General features: G+C 36.5%; 2 protein-coding genes across 5 annotated transcripts in view; both read left to right on the top strand.

Annotated features, from left to right (window-relative positions):
- vars2 (valyl-tRNA synthetase 2, mitochondrial) overlaps window positions 1-17,984 on the top strand; it is a 32,623-nt gene extending 14,639 nt beyond the window's left edge. For both annotated transcript variants that reach the window (XM_051664386.1, XM_051664387.1), the window contains 12 exons: window positions 2,777-2,847; window positions 2,964-3,089; window positions 3,292-3,396; window positions 4,709-4,777; window positions 5,483-5,561; window positions 5,801-5,928; window positions 7,331-7,483; window positions 10,607-10,843; window positions 11,813-11,924; window positions 12,264-12,451; window positions 12,552-12,701; window positions 17,433-17,984. In XM_051664386.1, the coding sequence (XP_051520346.1) occupies window positions 2,777-2,847; window positions 2,964-3,089; window positions 3,292-3,396; window positions 4,709-4,777; window positions 5,483-5,561; window positions 5,801-5,928; window positions 7,331-7,483; window positions 10,607-10,843; window positions 11,813-11,924; window positions 12,264-12,451; window positions 12,552-12,701; window positions 17,433-17,510 (1,496 nt within the window). In that variant the 3' untranslated portion in view covers window positions 17,511-17,984. The remainder of the gene's footprint in view (window positions 1-2,776; window positions 2,848-2,963; window positions 3,090-3,291; window positions 3,397-4,708; window positions 4,778-5,482; window positions 5,562-5,800; window positions 5,929-7,330; window positions 7,484-10,606; window positions 10,844-11,812; window positions 11,925-12,263; window positions 12,452-12,551; window positions 12,702-17,432) is intronic.
- Window positions 17,985-19,740: 1,756 nt separating this feature from the next.
- Window positions 19,741-25,187, top strand: part of LOC127420974 (alpha-1,3-mannosyl-glycoprotein 2-beta-N-acetylglucosaminyltransferase-like) — a 36,015-nt gene continuing 30,568 nt past the window's right edge. Inside the window, exon 1 of one of the 3 annotated variants that reach the window (XM_051663639.1) lies at window positions 19,741-20,027. In XM_051663639.1, coding sequence (XP_051519599.1) covers window positions 20,021-20,027 — 7 coding nt within the window. In that variant the 5' untranslated portion in view covers window positions 19,741-20,020. Of the gene's footprint in view, window positions 20,028-21,404; window positions 21,924-25,187 lie in introns of those variants that run through there. The other 2 variants (XM_051663641.1, XM_051663640.1) reach the window with 2 other exon arrangements.

The raw sequence follows: 25,187 nt of genomic DNA on the forward strand, positions 1-25,187 counted from the left end.
AATGAATCATATGTCTAAAAAAAAAATCTGTTATTACATTTGTTATCCTTTATATTGATGCCATTTAACAGAACATCTGTCTTAAACATTGACTGTTTATTGGATACATTGCTACCTTGTCATAGTCTTAAAAAACATGCTGGTACTACGTCAAATACAATGCTATATTCTCGCACAGGTATTGGGATTCCAAATGTCTTTTAGAATTCAGTGTAAGTAAGTAAATGTCCTTTTTCATTTACCAATTGTGATATCAGCAAAATATTGTTTTTAACCCATTTGTCATAGAAGATTGATTGATTTTTTTATATCTTATATTTCTATTATTCCATATCAAATGTTTGTGGGGAGAGAAATTATGTTTGTAAATAAGAAGTTTATTGCATTTAAGAAGGAACTCTTTACTGCCAATTATTTTTAAATAAAATTTGGAATTAAGTACCATAACTTCTTTATTTTTAATAAAATGTTTAATCCAGTTCAACTTGAAAATTATATTAGATGAATGGAAATCAAGTACATTTAAGCCTCTTTGATTGTATGAATTACATAAGATATTTCTATTTAAGTAGTGAGGCTTGTTTTTTCATATAAAGTTGAATAAGGTAGAGTCTGTTTTTTTAATAAATGATTTTGGGACATCTAATACTTTTGCAGGATAAACTAAATGTGATAACCCTTCAGTTTTAGATGAGAACCCTACCTTTGAGTGACAAATCCCTCATGAGCCACGTATCAAATTTATTTTTAATTATTGGAATGAGGGGTTTGACTCTACTCTGTCTGATTGATTTCTACAAATATTAATTCCTTAATATGTTACTTCCTCTTTAACTGGAATACCTCCAAATTCTGTTGTATGGATACTGTCATCTTTGAGTGGAAAAAGGGTGCATTTTTTTATGTTTAGTGTAAGCCCTGATAATTTAGAGAATGCATTGAGACAATTTATCAAAACATTTTTATCCTGCTTTTCATCCTTTAAAAGATAGCTGTATCATCAGCTAGCTGACAGCATTTGATTTCTTTTTCTAAAATGTTAATGCCTTTAAAGGAATCATTATGTATATGTAAGGCCATCATTTGCATGACTAAAAGAAACAGAAATGGAGCCGCAGGATCTACCTGTTTTATAACTCGGGAAATGCTGAATCTACAGGTGGTTCCCCATGGAAGTTTAACTGAACTATTGCAGTCACTGTACAAAGTTTGTACAGTATTGACCAAAGCCCAAAAAATCCAGTAAATCAAATAGGAGATTGTGTTTTACAGTGTCAAAGGCTTTATAACAGTATGTCTATAAATAAAATGTAACTGTTGTCTGTTATGTAATCTTTATAGTCAATCAAATCTAAAATCAATCGAAGATTATTACTGATGTGTCTTCCTTGCATAAAACCAGACTGACAATCATCTATAAGTTGTCTAAACATAACTTTATTCTCTGTGCAAAGATGTGAGCTAATAATTTTGCATTATTATTAATTAAATTTATGGGCCTCCAATTGTCAAGCAGCAATCGATCCTTGTTGGGTTTAGGTATCAAAGTAATTAAACCTTGACACACAGTTGAGGGAAGCTTACGAGCTTCTATAGCCTCCCTAAAAACCCACAGTAAAAATTCAGAAATGTAATCCTGAAAGACCTTATAAAATTCGCCAGTAAGGCCATCATTACCTGGGGATTTATTATCTTTCAATTTACTAATATTCTTTTTTAGTTCTTCTAGGGACAGAACTTGATCACAAGCTTCTTTTTGAACTTTGTTAATACTTCATGCCTCACTTTTTATAGAAGAAAAAAATTATGAGTTCTGACTGTTATTTTGTTCAGAGTATAGTTTTTTTTTTTTTTTTTTTTTTTATAAAATTCTTCCACAAAGTTGGAGATTTTTGAGGATCTTCAGATATCTGTTCATCAATCTTAAGTTTATGTATACTATTAATACTGGCATTTCTTTTATCTAAATTGTGAAAATATTTTGTGTTCCTTTCGCCATGTTCCATCCACTTCCACTAGATTGGATAAAAGCACCCCATGCCAAATATTTATAAATATTGTCCAACTCACATTGTAATTCAGTTAATTTATTGATATCAGTTTGAGAGAGACTTGAATGTCTTCAATGATCACACTGGGCTGTGCCGTGCACTGTTTATCTGGAAAAGTGAAGCTTCCGGCAAAAAACACACGTCATAATAAAAGCATGATTCAAAATAAAATCTAGATGCCTGAAATTGAAGAAATTGAATAAAAATATATTACAACTGTATACTAAAACGTAATATTCACTGTAGTAGTAGTAGTAATAATAATAATAATAATAATAATAATAATTAATCAAGCAAGACAGCTGTTGAATAAAAGTTTGGCAAAAAAAAAAAATGTTGAAAAATTTTTCACTTGTTAAAAGTTTTAAGAATTTATTGATTAGACACCATTTTGGTGATGAAATTAAATTAAACTTTAAAAAATGTTCTGGAAAATAATAATATTAAAGTATAATTATTAAAATAATTATTAAATAATTAAAAATAACAACTGGTGTATTCAGTAGCACATTATAATATTAGCATATTTTTGCTGTGGTATCAAAATTGGTATCGAGAACTGTGAAATTTCACGGGTCTCGGTACCGTCTACTGAAATTTTGGTACCGTGACAACATTAAGTGTAAGTGAACGGAGCACGAAGTGTAGTGTGACCGCGGCTTTAGACTGATTCATGCCCTCTCCCAAATCAGCCATGTGTCTAATCAAACATCAGTCTGTTTCAGACCCAGATGTGCTTGATACTTGGTTCTCTTCAGGTCTCTTCCCATTCGCTATGCTCGGCTGGCCTCAGCAGGTAGTTCACTTTATAGTCTGTTTTTCTATCAATATCAGCAGCTCATGAAAGAAGCTAGACTCCAACAAAAACCAACAGTCTGTGTATCTTGCTTTGATCTGACTTTCTATCCGCAGACAGAGGACCTGAAACACTTCTACCCCAATTCCATTCTGGAAACAGGAAGTGACCTCATCTTCTTCTGGGTAGCCAGGATGGTGATGCTGGGCAGAGAGTTGACAGGCCAGCTGCCCTTTAAACAGGTTGTGTTGATGGCTTATGGCTGATCGCATAACTCTAAATGCCATATCTTAAGTTTGGCAGGAATTAACATTTTAATAGCCATATTGAAATGTGTGTCATATAGCAACAGCCTCTAAAATGTCACAGAGAAATGTTGACATCTATTTTACCACCAAAATGTTTCGAGCAGCGCTGACTCTCACTCTTATATTGCTCACTCAGGTGCTCTTTCACTCTTTAGTGCGAGATAAATATGGGCGGAAGATGAGTAAATCTTTAGGAAATGTTATTGATCCTCTGGATGTCATCTCAGGTGTTTCTCTGGAGGTATGGCAACAGAGCAACACATTTTGCACACATGCACACACATACTGAGCCTTAAAGGAATGTTCCGGGTTCAATACAAGTTACGCACAGTCAACAGCGTTTGTGGCACAATGTTGATTGCAACAAAAATAAATTTCGACTCATTTTCTTTTAAAAAAGCAAAAATCAAGGTTACAGTGAGGCACTTACAATGGAAGTGAATGTGGCCAATTTTTGGAGGCCAAATTATAATTTGATAAAAACACTCATTAATTCTTCTGTGTATTATTTGAGCTGTAAAGTTGTTTAAATCGTCATTTTACAGTCATTTTTGGGATTGTTGACATTACATCATCATGGCAACAAAGTTGTAAAATTGGCTATAACTTTACACAGAAAAGTTTAGTGAGTGATTTTATCACAATAAAATCATGTTTACACACATAATGTTTATGTCTTGTGGCTATACTTTTGTAAAAGTGAGTATTTTAACATTAAAAAATTGGCCCCCATTCACTTTCATAGTAAGTGCCTCACTGTAACCAAGATTTGTACCTTTTTGTAAAGAAAAGGAGGAATGAGTTGAAATAAATTTTTGTGGTAATCAACATTATGCCACAAATGCTGTCGACTGAAGTTAAATTGTATTGAACCCGGAACATTCCTTAAAGGCCTATACACTGCAAGTCAGAATTTTTTGGCACAAAAACATACTATGCAACAAGATTTTAAAGACCCCATGAAATAGTTTGATAAAGGAATTTTCTTTCCTGTGTTGAGGTATTTCCTATTGAAACAGAAAGTTGGTTTGGGGCACAGCAAATGAGCAAATCAGCTTATAAGCTTATTTTTTTAAATCGCCAGTATGCCTTTAGCTTATACCAAAGCCTGGCAAAAATTATGATGAACTATACTTGCTATTGCAAGTTGGTGGCAGGTGGTATTAAAGGGAGGGACATTCTGATACTAGAGAGCATTTCATTGGAAATAAATTTTGTTTACGACCCTGTGTCTAAGACGAGTTATCTACATTTTTTGGTACATTTTCCGGGAAGTGAAAGACTGAATATACTGTAAATGCATGTATCTGCTAAAAGTTTATTTTGTCAACTTTTAGGAGAACACTAGCATATAGATGACCTCAAAGCTAATAGACATGGACTAAAAGCCACAAAACAACGATTTTGATTTTATGGGGTCTTTAAAATGAATCAATGCAACTCTATGAACTCATTCACACCTAGTTTGCATCTATTATTTTGAGAGCACATGTGTCCTTATTGTCATGACAACTCAATCTTCTTTTCAGTCACATTCTGGTCTGATTTTACAGAGACTTCAAGAGAAAGTCAGAGAAGGAAACCTAGATCCAGGAGAGAGGGTTGTTGCCATGGAAGCACAGGTCAGATTCACTCTGTAGAGCTCAACATTCGGGTTCAAGTTTTAAAAATCCCATTCATTTTCAGACCTAAAAAAAGAGCACTGAGGGTGTTACGCAAGACAGTGCGATTTCAGCTTTATTTTCTAAAAATTGTGTTTAAAAGCCGAATTTCTAGTAAAGAACTACACTAACCATAATTCTGAAGTGAGATCCACCTAAATGAATGAGAAGTCTAAATGAAAAGTGCACCAAAAGAGCTCGGCAGTGACCACCCACTCCCATGAAGCATTTCGGATGATGTATTTGAGCTTGTCTTCCTACAATCACAAACTACTTACATATTCATTTATATTTTAATATTTTGCAAAAAACTTTATACTTATAATCAGCTACTATAAATCAATAGTTTTACATTGTACCGTCATTTTTATTTGATTGCGTCATTCGCAGTGCTTCATGGGATGCTTCACATAGTTAATGCCCTCATAAAAGACATTAAGACAAAGTAAATGTTTTTGTTTCAAGTTAAAGTTTTTAATGTTGTGATTCATTTCAGAGCTGATTGGTTTGCGCCATAACTTAGATATTTTTCTGAAATCCCTATGGGGAAAATGAATGAGAAAACCAAGGCCACTGAAAAAAGTCACTGTTGTGCTCCATTCCAATGATTTTAGCAGTTTTTCCCAACAGCAAGTTCACCTTCTTTCCTATGTGTCCTTCCTGCAGAAGAAAGATTTCCCTAAAGGTATTCCAGAGTGTGGGACTGACGCTTTGAGGTTTGCACTCTGCTCTTACAAAGCCCAGGGTGAGGTGCACTCATTACAAACTTCTACAATCAAACCTTAAAGCTGATATGCATAATCTCATCGATGTTAAAATACTTTCTCGTATCCCAGCTTAATATGCTGAAACAACTATAAGTAAACCATTCTTAGGTTTGGTGACTAGTGGCACAGAAATTGCACACTTCAGCTTTAAGATCTACTGATGTGTTGTCCCCACCCTGCTGTGATGTGACCTTTCGTCCATCTGTCTGTGTCTCAGGTGAGGACATCAGCTTGTCTGTGTCTCAAGTGCTGAGCTGTAGGCATTTCTGTAATAAGATGTGGCAGACAGTACGCTTCACTCTCGCTGTGTTGCAGGATAACAGTTTACCCACATCATTAGCCGAGGTACAGCAGACACAAACTCTCAATCAATAAAACACCCCTGCTTGTAGTGTTCATATCAGAAAAAACCTCCCTGCCAGGTAGTATGAGAGCTCATCTGCATGTTGCCAATTTATAATGGAATAATTAGAGGTCGACCGATTTTGGTTTTTGCCAATACAATAACTAAGCTGGTGGCTGAATAGTGACGGGCACAGATATGGAGGCTACAAGAGTACAGCATGAATAAAATCCCAGATGCAGTTTATTGTTCAACAAAAATCCCAATAATAACTAGAAATAAATAAGATTTGGTGCACGGAGGACCTTTAGCTATGAACAAGGCTGCAATACTCTGAACTATGAACCTATGAACAAGGGACTCTTATTTTGAAATGTCTGTGCTTCCAGCTCACACCAACACATAAGGAAAACAAAACATGCACTCTTACAATCACCTACGGTGTATTACAATATAAATACTATAAAGGAAACATTTTTATAGGCTAATAAATATATGAGAAGTAATTAATCAACAGTAGATGTCATTTATCAATTGTAGTAGTCATGTGGCACAACAAACTCCATGCAGAGTCTGTTATTGTTTGTTTTTTTTCACCTCTAGAGGCCACTGTAATACTGTAGAAACTATCGGCACCGATTTATCTGTAAAACCGATATATCGGTAAAACTCAAATATCGGTTGACCTCTACTAAGGATTTTCCACCTACATGTTGTATCTGTGTTTAAATTCAGCGCATAATTTATGTTGTATTGGTTTTAATTCTCCATCCGCACTATGCTGACTTAATGAGACACAAAACAATAAAGGAAAAAGAACAGTGCTGGTGTACAATCATTTGTAGCTGCAAATGACAGAAAATCTCATTTAAAACAGTGAAGCCTCAGTTATTCACTGGCGTGCCCCCTTGTACCTCAAAAATGTATCGGTTGACTGATTGATTGGCCGGTTGATTGGCCTATATTTAGCAATTTGAGACTATTGCCATTGGCCAATAACCGTGTCAGTGGGCACATGTTGTTTGAAAATATTTTGAGTGAATTTTAAGTAAATATTGTGTAAAATAAATGTTTAATTTCAGAGATTTATGTACTTCTCATTTGCCAACATTAAATTATATGAAGTTTATGTCATGTAATGTTGTTAAACTACACAAAATAGTATAGTTTTGACAAATAGATAAGTCAGGTCACCACCTCATATTGGCGTTATTTTGAGACCACGTTACCATACGTGTCTTACAAAGTTGATAAATACAAAGCTTCAAAACTTCACCAACTTTTTACGTTGTGCACAGGTTGTTCAGAAGAGTCAGCAAAACATATTTATGAATGAAAAGAATTACTTTGTGCACTTTTAATTTTTTATTTTCCCCTTTTCCTCCCTTTCTCTATCTCTCTCAGTCGTATCCTCTCTCCAGCATGGACAGGTGGATCTGTTCAAGACTCTACAGCACCGTTCAGCAGTGTGAGCGGAGTTTTGAGAGCTACGAGCTCCACACGGTCACCTCTGCACTGCACTCTTTCTGGGTCCACAGTCTGTGTGACATCTACCTGGTGAGTTTAATCTAATTAGTGCTGTCAATGCTGTGATGGAGCTGCCACTCCAGCAGAAGAATCATTAGATATCATTTTGATCGATCTACGAATAAAACTCTGGTGATTCTTCAACTAGGGTGTTTGACTACTTGAAATCTTAAAAATAAAATTTCTTAAACTCATCTATGTTCAAACATTTATCACATGTCCTGGAATAAAGATCTGATCATGAACTTGATCAGTCTTCAAGTGGATTTTGGTACAGTGTAGAATGTGATGGTATATATTAAATTACTGTGACGTCACACCACAAGCAACCGTGTTTACCGGTTCTTCAGAGCAGCTGCTTTCAATGGTGGATATAAGCAGCACAGCAGTTTTTTTCCTTTTTTTTTAATCTCCCCAATTTGGAACGGCCAATTCCCAATGTGCTCTAAGTCCTCGTGGTGGCGTAGTGACTCACTTCAGTCCGGGTGGCGGAGGACGAATCTCAGTTGCCTCCACATCTGAGACCATCAACCTGCGCATCTTATCACATGGCTTGTTGAGCACGTTACCACGGAGACATAGCGCATGTGGAGGCTTCACGCCATCCACCGCGGCATCCACGCACAACTTGCCACGTGCCCCACGAGAACGAACCACATAGCGACCATGAGGAGGTTACCCCATGTGACTCTACCCTCCCTAGCAACCAGGCCAATTTGGTTACTTAGGAGACCTGGCTGGAGTCACTCAGCACACCCTGGATTCGAACTTGCGACCAGCGTCTTTACTTGCTGAGCTACACAGGCCCCAAGCACTGCAGTTTTAAAAATCTTTTAAACATTGTATGTTCTTATTTGGTGTGCCAAAAGAACCTGAAAGTGCCATCACCGAGTGTTTGTTTGTAAACAGTAACTTCATCTATTGTGTGTGATGGCAAAGACAATTCTCAAGTACTGACTGGTTTGGGAATGACACCCAATAAATCTACTCGGATGTAAATATGTTAAAATTTGATCCTCAAGCGGTCGCTCAGCTGCTAATCATGTGCTAATCTGTCACTTTCCTTTTTTTTCCCCTGTCATTTTCCATCCACTTTCCTGTCACTTTGTTGTTTGTTTTTGGCACCATTCGGAGTAAATTCTAGAGACTGTTGTGTGTGAATATCCCAGGAGATCAGCAGTTACAGAAATACTCAAACCAGCCCTTTAGGCACCAACAATCATGCCATGGTCTAAATCACTGAGATCACATTTTTTCACCATTCTGATGGTTGATGTGAACATTAATTGAAGCTCATAATCCGTATCTGCATGATTTTGTTCACTGCTGCCACACGATTGGCTGATTAGATAATCGCATGGATGATTGTCGGTGCCAGATGGGCTGGTTTGAGTATTTCTGTAACTGCGGATCTCCTGGGATTTTCACACACAACAGTCTCTAGAATTTACTCCGAATGGTGCCAAAAACAAACAACATCCAGTGAGTGTCTGTTCTGTGGACGGAAATACCTTGTTGATGAGAGAGGTCAACAGATAATGGACAGACTGGTTTGAACTGACAAAGTCTACAGTAACTCAGATAACCACTCTGTACAATTGTGGTGAGAAGAATAACATCTCAGAATACTATTCTGAGATGCGGGTTGGCACTGTTTTGGCGGCACGAGGGGGATATACACAATATTAGGCAGGTGGTTTTAATGTTGTGACTGATACACATAAGTCTCCTTAATTTAATGCAGTATTGGAGACATTGATTCTTTATACACTGCATATATATATATATATATATACACAACTGTTCAAAAGTTTTGAAACACTTGACTGAAATGCTTCTCATGATCTTAACATTTTTTTGATCTGAAGGCATATGCTTAAATGTTTGAAATTAGTTTTGTAGACAAAAATATAATTGTGCCACCATATAATTTATTTCATTATAAAACTAAAATTTAATAAAAAATAAAAAAAAGTTTTTGAAATGGATAACTTGGACCGAATAATTAAGAAAAGCAGCCAATAAGTGCTCAACATATAGATGGAAACTCCTTCAATACTGTTTAAAAAGCATCCCAGGGTGATACCTCAAGAAGTTGGTTGAGAAAATGTCAAGAGTACATGTCTGCAAATTCTAGGCAAAGGGTGACTACTTTGAAGATGCTAAAATATAACACAGTTTTGATTTATTTTGGATTTTGTTTAGTCACAACATAATTCCCATAGTTCCATTTATGTTATTCCATAGTTTTGATGACTTTTATTCTAAAATGTGAAGAAAAAAAAATTATAATAAAGAATGAGTAAGTGTTTCAAAACTTTTGACCGGCAGTGTGTGTGTGTGTGTGTATATATATATATATATATATATATATATATATATATATATATATATATATATATATATATATATATATATAATAGACACATAACAAATGAATTGAAAATTTGTTGGGGGTTTTTCATTGTAAAAAGTGCACTTTTATACATTTATTTAAAGGGAGTGTAAAAAAAATTAATGCAATTAATTATGTACATGGAAAGTTCTTACCATCAGAGAAATTCAAGCTTGAAGTACCACCTGTTTTCTCCAGGGAGCAAATCTCCAGCTGTTTAGACAACACGCATCTTATACAGAGAACAAACCACACTTATCCACAGCAGACAGCACAAGATGAGTTTCAGTCTTGCATTCATACACAGCTTGATGGAGCGCAAATCCGAACGCAGTTTCTCAAGACAAGTTTTTCTAAGTTTTAAACTACCTTAAACTTGATAAAGCGACCTAAAACGGTATGTTTATGACACAACACAACCAAAGTGAGAAGCTCCAAAGCGTCCATCTGAAGCATGTGTACATTGTCGCGTCCTTAGAAAAGCCTTTATAATAAATCTGTCTTGGAAAGATTGGTAAATCCTGGTAAATTTACAATTTCAGCAATCTAAAGATAAGGTGAAAGTAATTAAAAAGAGATTCTCTCTCTCTCTCTCTCTCTCTCTCTCTCTCTCTCTATATATATATGTGTGTGTGTCTGTGTGTGTTTAAAGCTATTATAATACGTCCTTTAAAATTAGAACAATGTTTTTATATATATATATATATATATATATATTACCAACCTCTTGTTTCTGTTTCTCTCTTACTCTCATTTAGGAAAGCATAAAGCCTGTGTTGAAAAACTCTGGCTCTGATAACGAGGAGAGAGAAAGAGAGAGGCAGACGGCCACGTCTGTATTATATCACAGCGTGTCTATCTCTCTCTCCCTCCTCTCGCCATTCATGCCTTTCCTCACAGAGGAGCTGTGGCAGAGACTCCTTCCTTACAGTACAGACTCTATCAAGAACCCTACCAGCCTGTGTGTGCAGCCCTACCCAAACACCTCACAGCTGGTGAGCCAATCACAAACACAACCTGTATGCACAAACCACCCAAGCAGCTCACTTCGGCAACACCTTGCCTAAGAATGTGAATTTTCCCTCCACCTATGTTTTTTATTAAGAATATATTGAATATACACTCACCGACCACTTTATTAGGAACACCTGTACACCTTCTTAGTCATGCGATTATCTAATCAGCCAATCGTGAGGCAGCAGTGTAATGCATAAAATCATGCAGATAAGGGTCAGGAGCTTCAGTTAATGTTCACATCAACCATCAGAATGAGGAAAAATTTTAATCTCAGTGATTTGGACCGTGGCATGATTGTTGGTGTCAGAAGGGCTGGTTTGAGTATTTCTGTAACTGTTGATCTCCTGGGATTTACAAGCACAACAGTCTCTAGAGCAGGGGTCAGCAACATTTTTGACATGGAGTGGCATTTTTTATTTTCCTGGTCAATGACTTTGACGACAACTGCTGCTGTAGCCCATCCGCCTCAATGTTCGACGTGTTGTATGTTCAGAAAAGCTTTTCTACATAGCACTGTTGTAACGTGTGATTATTTGGGTTACTGTCACCTTCCTGTCAGCTTGAACCAGTCTTGCCATTCTCCTCTGACCTCTGTAATTGACAAGCCGTTTTCACCCACAGAACTGCCACTCGCTGGATGTTTTTAGTTTTTTGCCACATTCTCTATACACGCTAGAGACTGTTGTGTGTGAAAATCCCAGGAGATCAGCAGTTACAGAAATACTCAAACTAGCCTGTCTAGCACCAAAAATCATGCCATGGTCTAAATCACAGAGATCACATTTTTTTTATGATTTTATGCATTGCACTGCTGCCGCACATTTGGCTGATTAGATAATTGCATGAGTAAGTAGGTGTACAGGTGTACCTAATAAAGTGGTCGGTGAGTGTATGTTCAATTATTGAACGTATTGAACAGTGGAGATAAAATATTTTGCTCACCGCAGGAGCACTGGTATTTTCCTAAGGAGGAAGCGGACTTCACCTTGGTACAGGAAGTGGTCAGAGTGGCGAGGGTGCTGAGGGCCCAGTGCCAGATGACGAAGAAAAGACCTGACTGTAAGAAAATCTTAGTTTTGTTGACTTGGCACTAATGTTTCCATTATTAGTGGTGCTTGCCAAGGCAAACGTTACCATTTATATTGCTCATACTTATTATTAAAGGGCCCACAACTGTTTGTACAACATACGTGAATGATACCTCGTAAATTGTAATGCTTGTTGAGAAGTGTACTTTTACTTTTCTAAGCGATCTGACAAAGTGAGCGAAAAAAAATCAGTAGACTTACATTAAAGGAGAGACCCGAGCCAGATATTATTAAGACTTGGTGGGCTCTCTTGACTTGACTGGGCCCAGTATCTTGTCATTATTTGACTTGATGTAATTCTGTCTTCCAGTGTGGGCAGTGTGTGCACCAGATCAGGCTCAGACCCTTCAGCACTTCAGATCTGCTATTTGCACACTGGGTCGCATCTCAAATCTTCATCTGCACTGTCCAGAGGGAGGTTTCACTGACTCGACTCCACCTAAGGACAGTGCTGTTGGAGTGGTGGACCATTCTGTACACTTACATCTAAGTGTTCAGGTAAAGCAGACTAAGATTTTCATTTCTTAATTAAGTGGCCTTCTGTATGTACACAGCTGATGACTCTTTCTCTCTCTCTCTCTCTCTCTCTCTCGTTTAGAATGGTATTAATGCTAACAAACAGAGAACTCTCCTCTCTCAGCGCAGGGAAATGCTTGCCTCCAAGCTCAAACAAGCTTTTTCTCGAACTCAGATGCCAAACTACATAGAAAAGGTTCCTGATCATGTCAGACAGGAGACAGAGAAGAAGGTGAGTGCAGAGAATAATGCCTAGTCTTTAACTACCTGGGTGACGATCATGAAAACTGTGTTCAGAATGTCAAAAAATGTCACCTTTAAAGCAAAAGAAAAAACTAAATTATGTTTTGCATAAAGAAAAAGAAGTCTGTTTTAGGATGATTAAGATTATTTGCATTGTTTTTCTGACAATGAAGCACATTTTCCCTTCTGCCAATTGTCACATCTCATTTTAATTACTGTAATGCAAAACAAATTAATTATATATTAGTAAAATTGTGAAGTACAATTTTAAGTATACATCATGGTAGTATTTGTTGTACTGAATTGAATTTATTCTAATTATTATTACACGTGCTCTGGAATACTCTATTCTGATTGGTCAGTGACGCAATCTAGCGGTCCCATATGCACACAGAACTACATATTTTGCACATGTCTTTAGTACTACTTCCTATATACATCCGCTCCATCCTCCTATCATATCAGACTTTTATTTTGCAGAAATAAATGCAATAAAGCATCTAAACTTACAGGTCATATACAAAAATATACACGTTTTTTTTGTTACATTTTTTATGGTGCTGAATCTTATCACGTGGCTCGCTGTGCATGACACCGACGGAGACTCGCAGCATGTGGAGGCTCATGCTACTCTCCGCAATCCATGCACAACTTACCACACGCCCCACTGAGAGCGAGAACCCCAAATCGTGACCACGAGGAGGTTACCCCATGTGACTCTACCCTCCCTAGCAACCGGGCCAATTTGGTTGCTTAGGAGACCCGGCTGGAGTCACTCAGCACGCCATGGATTCAAACTCGCGATTCCAGGGGTGGTAGTCAGCGTCAATACTCGCTGAGCTACCCAGGCCCCCTAACGTCAGCATTCTAATGTATACCTTAAACTGTCCCAATTCATCAACAAAATCATCTTGTAAGTCACAGCTATCTTTTGAAGCAATGTTTCAGATGAGTGAAGTTGTTCTGGTAAGAGTTCAGTGACCATGCTCAAAAATCCAAATGTGTTGTCCAGTCCTTTGAAGGATTCACATCTCTTGCTTACCTCTGCAACAAGTTTGTCAGTGATGACATTAAAAACATTAACAACAAATTTATGTCTACCTGACTTTGCAGTATCACAATCCGGTTCTGATGACTCATCCGCTTGTTTTTTATGCCGTCTGGTTCTCTGTGTGTCTGCCTTGTAGTTATGTGATACACTTTGTGACATTTCCTTTGCTCTCCCCTCAAACATGCCAAACTGATCACGAAGACCAGAGATAAAATCTCTCTGTGATGTAATGAGCTCATGTGCATCTGACAGGTCCATGTCAACTTTCTGCAGGTACTCACTGACATTTTGAAAACGCCTTAGAATATAGTGTCCCATATAGTAGTAAGAAAAGCTATCTCAAGGTTATCCATTTGGTTATGGGGGGTTACTGCCTCGTTGCGTGTAGTCATATTCTGGTTTTCATCTTCTGCAATAGTTTTAAGAGTGCCCTGGATGTTTTTATAGTTTATATACAATGCGTGTACCGCCTGGGCATGTGCTGACCATCTTGACTCCGATAAAGATTTGAGTGTCTCTATTCTCCCTTTGTCATTGCACTGCAGGCCAGCAGTAAGAATTTGCCAACGCCAAGTAGATTTTGAGAAAAAGTTGAAAAGATTCTGAACAAAAGTGAAAAACCTATTTGTCTCTAGGCAACAGTCCACTGTATTTACTCCGACTAAGTTTAAAGAATGAGCAGCACACGGAACCCATTCTGCCAAGGGATTGATCTCCTGTATACGAGCCTGGACTCCTTTATACAAGCCAGCCATATTGCTGGTGTTGTCATAGCACTGACCTCGGCAGTTTTGTATGTCAGTGTTTTGTTAATTATTTCTGAGTAAACCTTTCTCCCATTAATTGCACAAATTCTTCACAAGTAGTGGTTGGTATGATGGATTGCCTCTACCAGCATTGCCAAAGCAAGCAATGTGATCACTGTGGAATGGACCAAATTGACTAATTCAAGCAATCCCATGTAATTGCCATTATTTTGCTGACCAAAAAAATGCGTCTCCTCTCGAAATGTGAGTCCACGCTCCGCTAGGAACTTCACAACAGCCACGACCCTTTCGAGTACACTGACCCAGTAGTAGCATTCTGTCTGAAACTGTTCTCGTAGTTCGTTGTCAATCTGCCCTTTCTGTGCGGATCGACATACCCACACAAACGTACACCTGCGATGTGACTCGGAACTCTCATGGTTGACCACACACTGTTGTGCATGCTTCCAGTCATTAAAGCCATAAGAGTTAAATGGGGAATCTTTCTTCTCAGAAAACAGGAGGCACACAAATCAAAATGCACATCCCTTTGATGGAGAATAGAGCATCCATTCGCGCGACACAGATTCATCGTTTGCAAGCTTGTGTGTGAAAAGGCTTTTGGAAAAGTTCCATTTCTGGTGTTTGTACTGTTTTTCTGACACAGAAAAATCTGCATTTGTCTTCTGGCATATTAAAGGTCCTTTCTCGAAACAATATTCCCTTGCCTCTTCTTTAATGCAGCCCCAGCAACATGGATCTGTGCTTGTGTATCCAGTTGATTGGAGGGAGAATTTGGTGCTTGTTCACTTGCTGTGTCATTCTCCAGGCTTTCCTGAAAGCAGTCCTTTAAGTTTTCAGAGCCGTGTGGTTCATCATCTAATGTTGGGCCTGTGTAAGATATGAACAAACACCAACTATTTTAAAGGCCTGTTTCATAGGATTAATAGTTTGTTTAACATATTAATTTTTTTACATATTAAAGTTAATAATTTTTAAACGTGATTTTAAAAAGATTTAAATTTAATAAAATATTTTGGTAACAATTTACCTTAAGTTTCCATTAGTTAATTCATTATTTAACTTATTATTAATTTATTTATTATCATTGGTTAATGTTAATTTCTACATATAGGCTAAAAAACGTGTAGGATTAAATTGTATGTGTTAACGTTAGTTAATGCATTATGAACTAACATGAAATAAAGTACAGAGTATGAGGGTAAATTAGTGAAGGTAAATATACACCTTTACAAAATGTTCTGTGAAAATCTGTGAAATCTTTCTTTCCCTTTGTGGATCTTTCTATCACGCTTGTAACTTCATTTACGTTTTTACTGTACACATGTAAATCTTTTAGGCACTAATTTACCATCATAAACATGTAATCATTTATTAACTTTAAAGTCGCCATGAAATCAAAATTAATGTTTTGCTGCTTTTAATCTATATTTATTCCCTTTAGGGTCATCAATATGCTAGTGTACTTCCAAATGCTGACAAAATTCGTTTTCAGAAGATATAAGCATTTAAAATCAGCTGTCTCTCTCTTCCGGCTTGACAGACTGAGACACAGTCATGACGACACAGATGACATGAGAAACTTTGTCCAATCAAATGCTTTCTAGAACGAGAACACTCCCTCCCCTAGCATGTCTCGCTGTGTTCTAACTGGCGCTGATCATGCCTTCGCAGGTGGTTCATCGTGGTAGTTATTCTTGACAGCTAATGAAAAAACTAGGTTAATCTTAATGAGTGAAACATTATTGTAATGTGCTACCACCGGTACTTTTTCAAGTGTTCATCATCAAAATTTTATTTTTGTATTTTTAATTAAGATTAAGGCCTACGGCCAAATCATAGCCATGCTGATTCAACTGCATGACAACAGCACTCTTTTTTTGAGATACTACAGAATTAGACAAGGTATGTGGTGGTATATGTCACGACTCACGTGAGTTCAATACAGGCCAATCACTGACAGTGTTCAGAAACTTGAAGCAATGAAGGGTATTTTTATTGGATTTCAGACAGGACATTAAATAAATTACGATTGCGGGTTCAGTGAGTGAGAGGTTTGACTGACACTTCTCACGCAGGGCTTGTAGCGCTTGCACACGCATTCAAAGCAAAGCGATAAAGTGTAACCGAAAAGGGACAGTCAACTCATTATAAAATGTTGTGATGTTATAATTTATCCAGCATCGCCGGGGCCCTCCCTTAGCCTGGGGCCCTGGGCTTAAGCCTAGGTAAGCCCTTGCATTAACGCGGCCCTGCCAACAGAACTCGACAACGACGCAAACCAGAGGTGGATATCAGCTGTTCAGCAATTGCTTTCTTTTCACATAATTACATAATTTCAACACAAATCAAAATTTTATGTCCATGTATTTATTTGGATAGTAGCTGTGTAATAAGTGGGATAGTGTAAAGCCAGCCTGTTGTTATGGCAAGATAAACCCTTCAGGCTGATACAAGAGTCCTCCACTTCACGCATGTCTGGGTTTATTTTACGATAACAACCGGCTGACTGTATATTATCCCTCAATCATTTTATATTTTTATATTTTCTTCATGCTAAATATTATTTCTTCATATTGTCTTTTAATTTGGAGGTGAAATATGACCCAAACCTATCCACGAGAAAGAGAATTGAAAACCAAATTTAAAAACTAGCTAGTCTCCTAGATTTCCATATTACAATAAGAAGTTAGCTTAATTTTTTTCCACACTCAACAGAAATCTCATTATATAAGGTGTGTTATTAAAGTTCAGGATGAGATTATCTGCATGTATTTACATGGATTGGGTTTATACATGCACTGCATATTGTTCATTCTGTATATCCCACAAGAAATCTACATTCTTGTCAGTGGATTAATACATTTCGGCAGCTAAATTTATCGTGTTTTGAATTGATCAGATTGCAGCCATGGAGCAGGAGCTGAAGAACATTGAGGACCAACTTTTGGCTTTGGAAGATATGACGAATCAAGACTAATCATGGACATGTTTGTCTTAAAATGTGTAAACGTAAATGTAAGGAAAAGTAGAACACCAAACCCACGACAAGCTGAGGAAAAAATACTTCTTTTTTTTTTTCCATTTTAGTGAACATAGTAAAGATGCCTCTGAACAGCCACTGAGTGACTGGTTTATTGTAGAGTAAACAGTAAATTGTTGATGCATATTATGTTTGTTTGGATATAACATGAATGTATAATAAATTATTTACCAAAGAAAATTGTATTAATTATTTTTAAAATGACAGACGTTTGTAGAATTGTTTTTAGTTTGCCTCATTTGCATCATGTCAAATTCTGTGAAATCCATTTGAACAAGGGTGTTTAAATAAAGAAAAAAAATTATAACTTTTTAAAGTTATGCACTCTCGATATCCTTTATGTCCTATTAATTAACCAATTCTATGCACTGTCTAAACATGAAAAGAAAACGATGTCAATTCTGAAAGGCACATTGGGGGCCATTTCTTTTAAAGATGACCCACATGAAACCAGTATGTCTGGGTCATATTTCAAAAGAACAGTATATTTCTATAATTAAATGAATGTTTTGGGTTCAATACAAGTTAAGCTCAACTGACAACATTTGTTGCATGATATTGATTACCACAAAAAAAAAAAAAAAAAAAAAAAATATATATATATATATATATATATATATATATATATATATATATATATATATATATATACAATTTATTTATTTATTTTATTTTTTGCAAAAATCAATGTTCCAGTGAGGCACTTACAATGGAAGTGAATGGGGCCAATTGTTGGAGGGTTTAAACACAGAAATGTGAAGCTTATAGTTTTATAAAAGCACTTACATTAACTCCTCTGTTAAAACTCATGTATTATTTGAGCTGTAAAGTTGTTTAAATCATTGTTTTTACTGCCATTTCAGGGGTTTGCACCTTTATGTCATCATCAAGTTGTAAAACTTGATATAACAACACATATGGTTTGTAAGCTTGGTTGAAACATGCATATTGTTTTGCGCGTCTTATGGCTATACTTTTGAAAAAGTGAGTATTTTAAAGTTAAAAAATTGGCCCCATTCACTTTCATTGTAAGTGCCTCACTTTAACCTCAACTTTTGCTTTTTTTTAAAGAAAAGGAGGGACCAGTTGAAATGAGTTTTTGTGGTAATTAACATTATGCCACAAATGCTGTCAATTGAGCTTAACTTGTATTGAACACAGAATATTCCTTTTAAGCCACACTTTCTTCCAAATCTCCAGTAGTGTAATGTAAATAAATTCATAATTGCAATTAGGGTTGCCACTTTTGAAGGGACCAAGGCCCCTATCAACATCCTCCACAGTTTTAGCAATAAATGCGTTAAACGTTAATATGCGTTATTAATAAAAAGTGTATACCCTTTCTTATATGCTAAAATTAGAAATTTTCCGACCCCTGAAAAAAAAGACATCTTTTATATGTTAAAAATATATTTATTTATATCTTTTCGATTGTCTCCTTTATCTTATTTATGTATTCATTTTGGTTGGTTTATTCGTATTTGTTTAATAATTTATTATATTTCGACTTTATAACAATGTATTCATATATTGTTTGATCTTTTTTAACATTTATATAGAAAAAAATCCACCGTTTTAGCACCATTTGTGGACTTTTCAAACAGTCCCTTACCCACCATTGGCACATTTTCCAACTTTTATCAATATTACATTATTGATCGGACCAGCTTAAATACGGGACAAATCGCGCATCATTTTATCTTTAAATACGGGACGATCCCGTATTTTACGGGACGGGTGGCAACCCTAATTGCAATGTAAACATATATTTGTGTGTATGTGTCTAAATTGTAAATGTATGGTAGCATTTGATATACTTCATGTAATGCTGCTTTTAAAAATAATAATGAAAAAAAATAATTTGTGCCTGGACAGGATGACATTCGTTACTGTACTACAGTAAGGACAATGATGTTTTTCGCATTACAGTAATGAGAATTTGCACAGTGTGCTTGATTGAGAAAATAAACTTCAAATGCAAGATATGATTTATTTTTTATTCATACTGAGATTCGCCCTTTATTGATTTACTGAATATATAAATCACGTATCAATTACTGCTTCACGAGTCGGTTGCTAAGGCATTTTGTTGCTAGGGAAATGGCGAAGAGGAGGGAAGCGCAAGGGGGGCGGGTCTTACTTAATAAGTCAATCCGGAAGTGGAGCATCGCTTTGACTGTACCCACAAGAGTGAGCGGCGGCATCAAATCAAAACCTCCATCAGTGCTTTAACTGCAAATACAGCCTTCAAAATAAGCGTCCGGAGCCGCAGACAGTTTAAAGCACTGCAGACGTGAACGGATATTACACACAGAGCGGGAAGGGCGACAGCTGCAGGAATGGAGAGAGCGCCGAGTGAAGGGGGACCGATGATGAAGAACATGAAGAGTCAAAAGTGAAGCTCTCATACCGACCATCGGGATCCGCTCGCTGTTTAACCTCACCCGATGAAAGGTGAGAGTGAGTCGTGGTTTGCGGTTCTGCTGCCTCTATGTGTTATCCGCGGTTATATTCTCAGACTCTCTGATTAGCCCACTATTTATATGAAAATATGTGCCGGGTCTTTCTTCTTCAGTATGACTGATAGATTTAGGATGTAGAAGAGCTTCTCTTTAGATCTAGCTTGAGGCAGACAGTGTGCTGTGGATGATCTCCTACTGTGAAAGTCAGCTGAACGCATAGCAGACCTCAAACATCATGTCCAGTCCAGTGCTGTGTGTTTGGAGGGAGTATGAACCTTCTGCCAGTGATCCAGACTCGTGTTGTTATGACAAAGTTCAGCTGACAGTGGGACTAGCAACACACCAGCTCAGGCGAAACCATGCAAGTTAAACCATGTTGCCACGTCAGATTACACTAACTTACACTTTTCACCTGCAGGCAAACAGCTGGGGATTTGTTGTGGTCATCTCCTGTAAACTGTGTGATGATTCATGTTACTTTTTACAAAAAGGTTGTATTTGTTAACCATTGATGTTTTACATTTGCGATGTATTAATCTTGGGTAGTGTTTACTATATATATATATATATATATTAAAAAATGTTAGTTGGTGTGAGTTCATAATCCACAAACTAATGTTAACATTTACAACTTTTATTTTATTTTTAAATATTTCATTAAAATTTACATTAACCAAGCTTAATTAGACTGAACAAAAAAAACTATTGTTCATCTTTAGCTAATGTTAATGTTAACAAATACAACTTTATTGTAAAGTATTACCAAAAATAATTATAATTGGAGTTAACCATGTTATAAATAATACTTACTAAATAATAATATAATTATTTAATATAGAATAAATATAAGATATATTGTTCATTTTTAGTTAGTTAACTAATATTAACGGATACAATCTTATTGTAAAGTATTACCAAATATAATTATGGATAAAATATAATATACAAAATGCCTTTTAAAAGTAATATTATTATTTTATATACAATAAACATATGTGTTGTTAATTTTTAGTTAATGTTAGCTAATGTTAGCGGATACATCCTTATTGTAAAGTATTACCGAAAATAATTATAATTAGAGTTAACCCTATTATAAAACATACTTTTTTTTAATAATAGTAATAATAATAATAATATATATATTTAATATACAATAAATATAAGATATATTGCTCATTTTTAGTTGTTAACTAATGGTACAACCTTATTATAAAGTATTACCAAATATAATTAGAATTGGAGTTAACCATGTTATAAAAAAATACTTAATATAATTATTTAAAATGCAATAATTATAAGATGTAATTCATATATAACAATATAAAACAAATATATTATAGCTATATAATAAAACATGTTTTGCTATTATTCCATAAATACCCATTAAAACACCATAGTTGGTATTACTAAAATTATTGCTACTACTGTAAAACCATCTAACAGAAGATCTCATTAAACAGCATTAGAAGTTTTCAGAATATTTTCATTTTATATTATTTATTTTGATGCTAGTGGTAGCTAATATCAAGTTCCCACTGTATAATTATAATAGTAATAACTGTAGCTATGCTATATAAGGCAAAATATTTCTGAGCATTTCTACATTTGTTGAAGATTGTAAAACATCTAAACTTCGATCTTTATGAGGGAATGAATGAGCTTTTCATTGTATATGTTATTGTGAGGGAAGGAGGGTGTCAAAATCACTGTTTTGAGTGTTAACTGGCTGTATTGGCTCTTTGCATGGGTACGAACTTCCTTCCCCTTTCCTCTGGTTTCTCCTCCCCTCCTCTGTCTGCCATAAACTCTCTCGCTCATCTGGTTCTTGCTGACCAGCTCCTTGTGAATAGTCGGGGGAGAGACGTGGAAAAGTAGACTGCACTTTAAGGTAATGCTTAACAGTACCTCTTGTTCTTCCTTGCTGTTCCACACCTTCCATACCAAACAAACAGAAGTTTTAGCAACTTTTGGACATCTTGCTTTGCTTAGTGGTTGACCTATTCTTGGAACTTTATGCACTCTAGGTCTTTTGCTTTTTTAGACACCATTCTTTTACTCACTAAGCACACTCTAGTTAGTTATTTCTTTCTTGTTTTAGACCTATTAGCATCTACAGTTCTTGCCTTGTGATGGCAAAGCTCTTATGTATAGCGAAAACGTATGAATCCAGTTGTTTTTGATGAAATCTTACACATCTAAGTGTGTGTGTGCAGGCACAGCTGTTAAGTGGTTGTGTGTCTGTGTCTTGTTTATTCCCAAAAAGGAAATGATTATGGGACAAATTTCAAACCTATCAAGTTCTAAATGGTTCGGGCTGTCTTGATGATTGTAGTTTTGTGAATGCAGCAAAGTTGCAACGTCTTAGACGTCTCCAATAACTGGATTATTTGGATTAGTTTCTTTGTTGTATCCAGAAGATTATTGAGGTTATTATTGGCAGTGCTAATTGATGCTGACACCTTTCCTGTGCAAAGCACTTTATTAGATGTCCTTTGATGTCTCCGCCATTGTCACATTGTAACTCTCAAGCTGCTACATTGAGCGTTACATAGAGTGTTGTTTAACCCTTCAGGTATTAGGCAATTTGTGTTTGTGAGAAAGGAGTCCTCACTGAAAACTCTAATAAGTTTACTTTACACAGTCGATTGAGTAAACTCGTTTACGTTTCAATCCCACAATGCACAAGCACAGAGTAAAAAATACAATTGTGCACATGCACAATTGTCATTATTGTAATTGATTAAATAATTTATTCAGGACCAGCTTGTGCTCAGTCTTTTATTGTCATGTGTGAAACAGAAGCAAGTGCTCCACAAGATGTCCTTTATTTTTGCAGCTAATTATGCAAAATTGTGCAATTATTTAGCAATACTTGAATCTTTAAAATACTACAAATATTAAAAGTAAATAATACGGGGCCTGGGTAGCTCAGCGAGTATTGACGCTGTCTACCACCCCTGGAGTCATGAGTTTGAATCCAGGGTGTGCTGGGTGACTCCAGCCAGGTCTCCTAAGCAACCAAAATGGCCTGGTTGCTATGGAGGGTACAGTCACATGGGGTAACCTCCTTGTGGTCACAATTAGTGATCCTCGCTCTCAGTGGGGTGCGTGGTAAGTTGTGCGTGGATTGCAGAGAGTAGCATGAGCCTCCACGTGCTGTGAGTCTCCGCGGTGTCATGCACAGCGAGCCATGTGATAAGATGCGCAGATCGACTCTCTCAGAAGTGGAGGCAACTGAGACTTGTCCTCCGCCACCTGGATTGAGGTGAGTAACCGCGCCACCATGAGGACCTACTAATTAGTGGGGATTGGGCATTCCAAATTGGGGAGGAAAAAAAAGTAAATAATATGTATATATTAAAATAATACTTACATCATACTTGTATATTAATATATACCGTAATATATTAATACTGCACTGTAAGTGTTGGGTCTGTGCGAGCCACCTATTGACAGCTGTGTCCTCCCTACTTTTAAAATGACTGCTAAGCCCCAGGTCGACTGATAGTGGATTGTGCCGATACCGATAACTAAGGTGGTGGGAAAGCCCGATAACCGATTAATGGGCTGATAGTTTACAAATCTTTTTTTAGAACCTCAAAAATATTTCTTATTCTTTCCTTACTATGGCAGGCACAGACAAAGAGTCCAAAAGGGGATTCATGATCGGCGTTCATCTGGGAACAATCAATGTTTCCATGGAAACGCCGATAATGCATGCCAGCCACGCCTGCGAGACATGAGGGAGAGAAAATGACAAAACAAACAAAAGAAACCACCGAACTAACCGGAGACGTGACAAAAACAAGCACGAAACACACAGGATGCTTATTTTGAAATTATGAAAAAACTATCGGCATAGATTTTTGCAAATAAATGATAGTTCTAAAAAGCAACTATCGACACCAGTTCATTTTTAATGGAAGTTGTAGCTAAGAAAAAATAGGGATAGCACATACTATCCTGTCATGGGTATTTTTGAATTAAAGACTTGCTTGACTGTTGTAGAGATGACAAATTGTCACTGTAGTGGTTCCACAAGGCAATGAGCTGTCATCAAACGATTGATGATCACTTGTATGTGATTGTATGACTTTTTTTAATTATAATGTTTGTTTTTTTTGTTTTTTTTCTGTATTAACTGAAGTACCTTATTTTGTTGTGGATGTCCCAATGTGTATACTGGATTTGCACTTTTCAGAGAGCTCAATAAAATATTCAAATGATATTTTGGTTGCATTTTTGACATAATAAATGTAATTGTGCAAAATAGGCACATAATATCGTAATATCAATCACAGGCCTCCGAATCAAATCTAATCGAAATCGTATCGTGGCAGACTTTGAAGTATTGGCAAACATCGTATCGCTGGCTAAGAGAATCAATACAAGATCATATTGTGATGAAACTTTCTTCTGTTGATTGGTTGGACATTAAATGTTTAGCGGTGGGAAAGAACAATTGAGAAAATGACTGCATTATTGCCACCGCAATGGTATGTTACAAACAACACACTGTAGCTCATGCTAAATAACTAAATATTTAGTCTTAAAGATTTGTGTAAAACTATGTAGGCAAATGATACTCTGTTCAGATAAAGACATAAAAGATGTTACTCTAGCCTATGCATTTGTTAACCAGAAGTCACTAAGCTCAAAATATGGTGGAATATTTCTCTGAAATACCTGATTCTCAGGTTCAGCGCCTGCTGTGGGATTCCCTCCATTGTAAATGAGTTGTAAACTGTTTTACTATGTTTAGATTTACCTCATTGTTCAGAGTATATGAGAAATAAAAACGTTCAACATGCTTCTTGTGTAATTATCAGGGGCTGTTCTAAACCATTTTGACTGGGGGGGCAACTGTATTATACCTTAAATGTCCCCTGTACACATTTGCTGTTTTTTTTTTTTTGCCTCCCCAATTTGGAATGCCCAATTCCCAATGCGCTCTTAAGTCCTCATGGTGGCGTAGTGACTCGCCTCAATCCAGGTGGCAGAGGATGAATCTCAGTTGCCTCTGCGTCTGAGACCATCAATCCGCGCATCTTAACACGTGGCTTGTTCAGCATGTTCCCGCGGAAACATAGCGCGTGTGGAGGCGTCATGCTATTCTCTGCGGCATCCATGCACAACTCACCACACACCCCAC

This window comes from Myxocyprinus asiaticus, chromosome 30, assembly GCF_019703515.2.
Source record: "Myxocyprinus asiaticus isolate MX2 ecotype Aquarium Trade chromosome 30, UBuf_Myxa_2, whole genome shotgun sequence".
NCBI classification, from domain to species: domain Eukaryota; kingdom Metazoa; phylum Chordata; class Actinopteri; order Cypriniformes; family Catostomidae; genus Myxocyprinus; species Myxocyprinus asiaticus.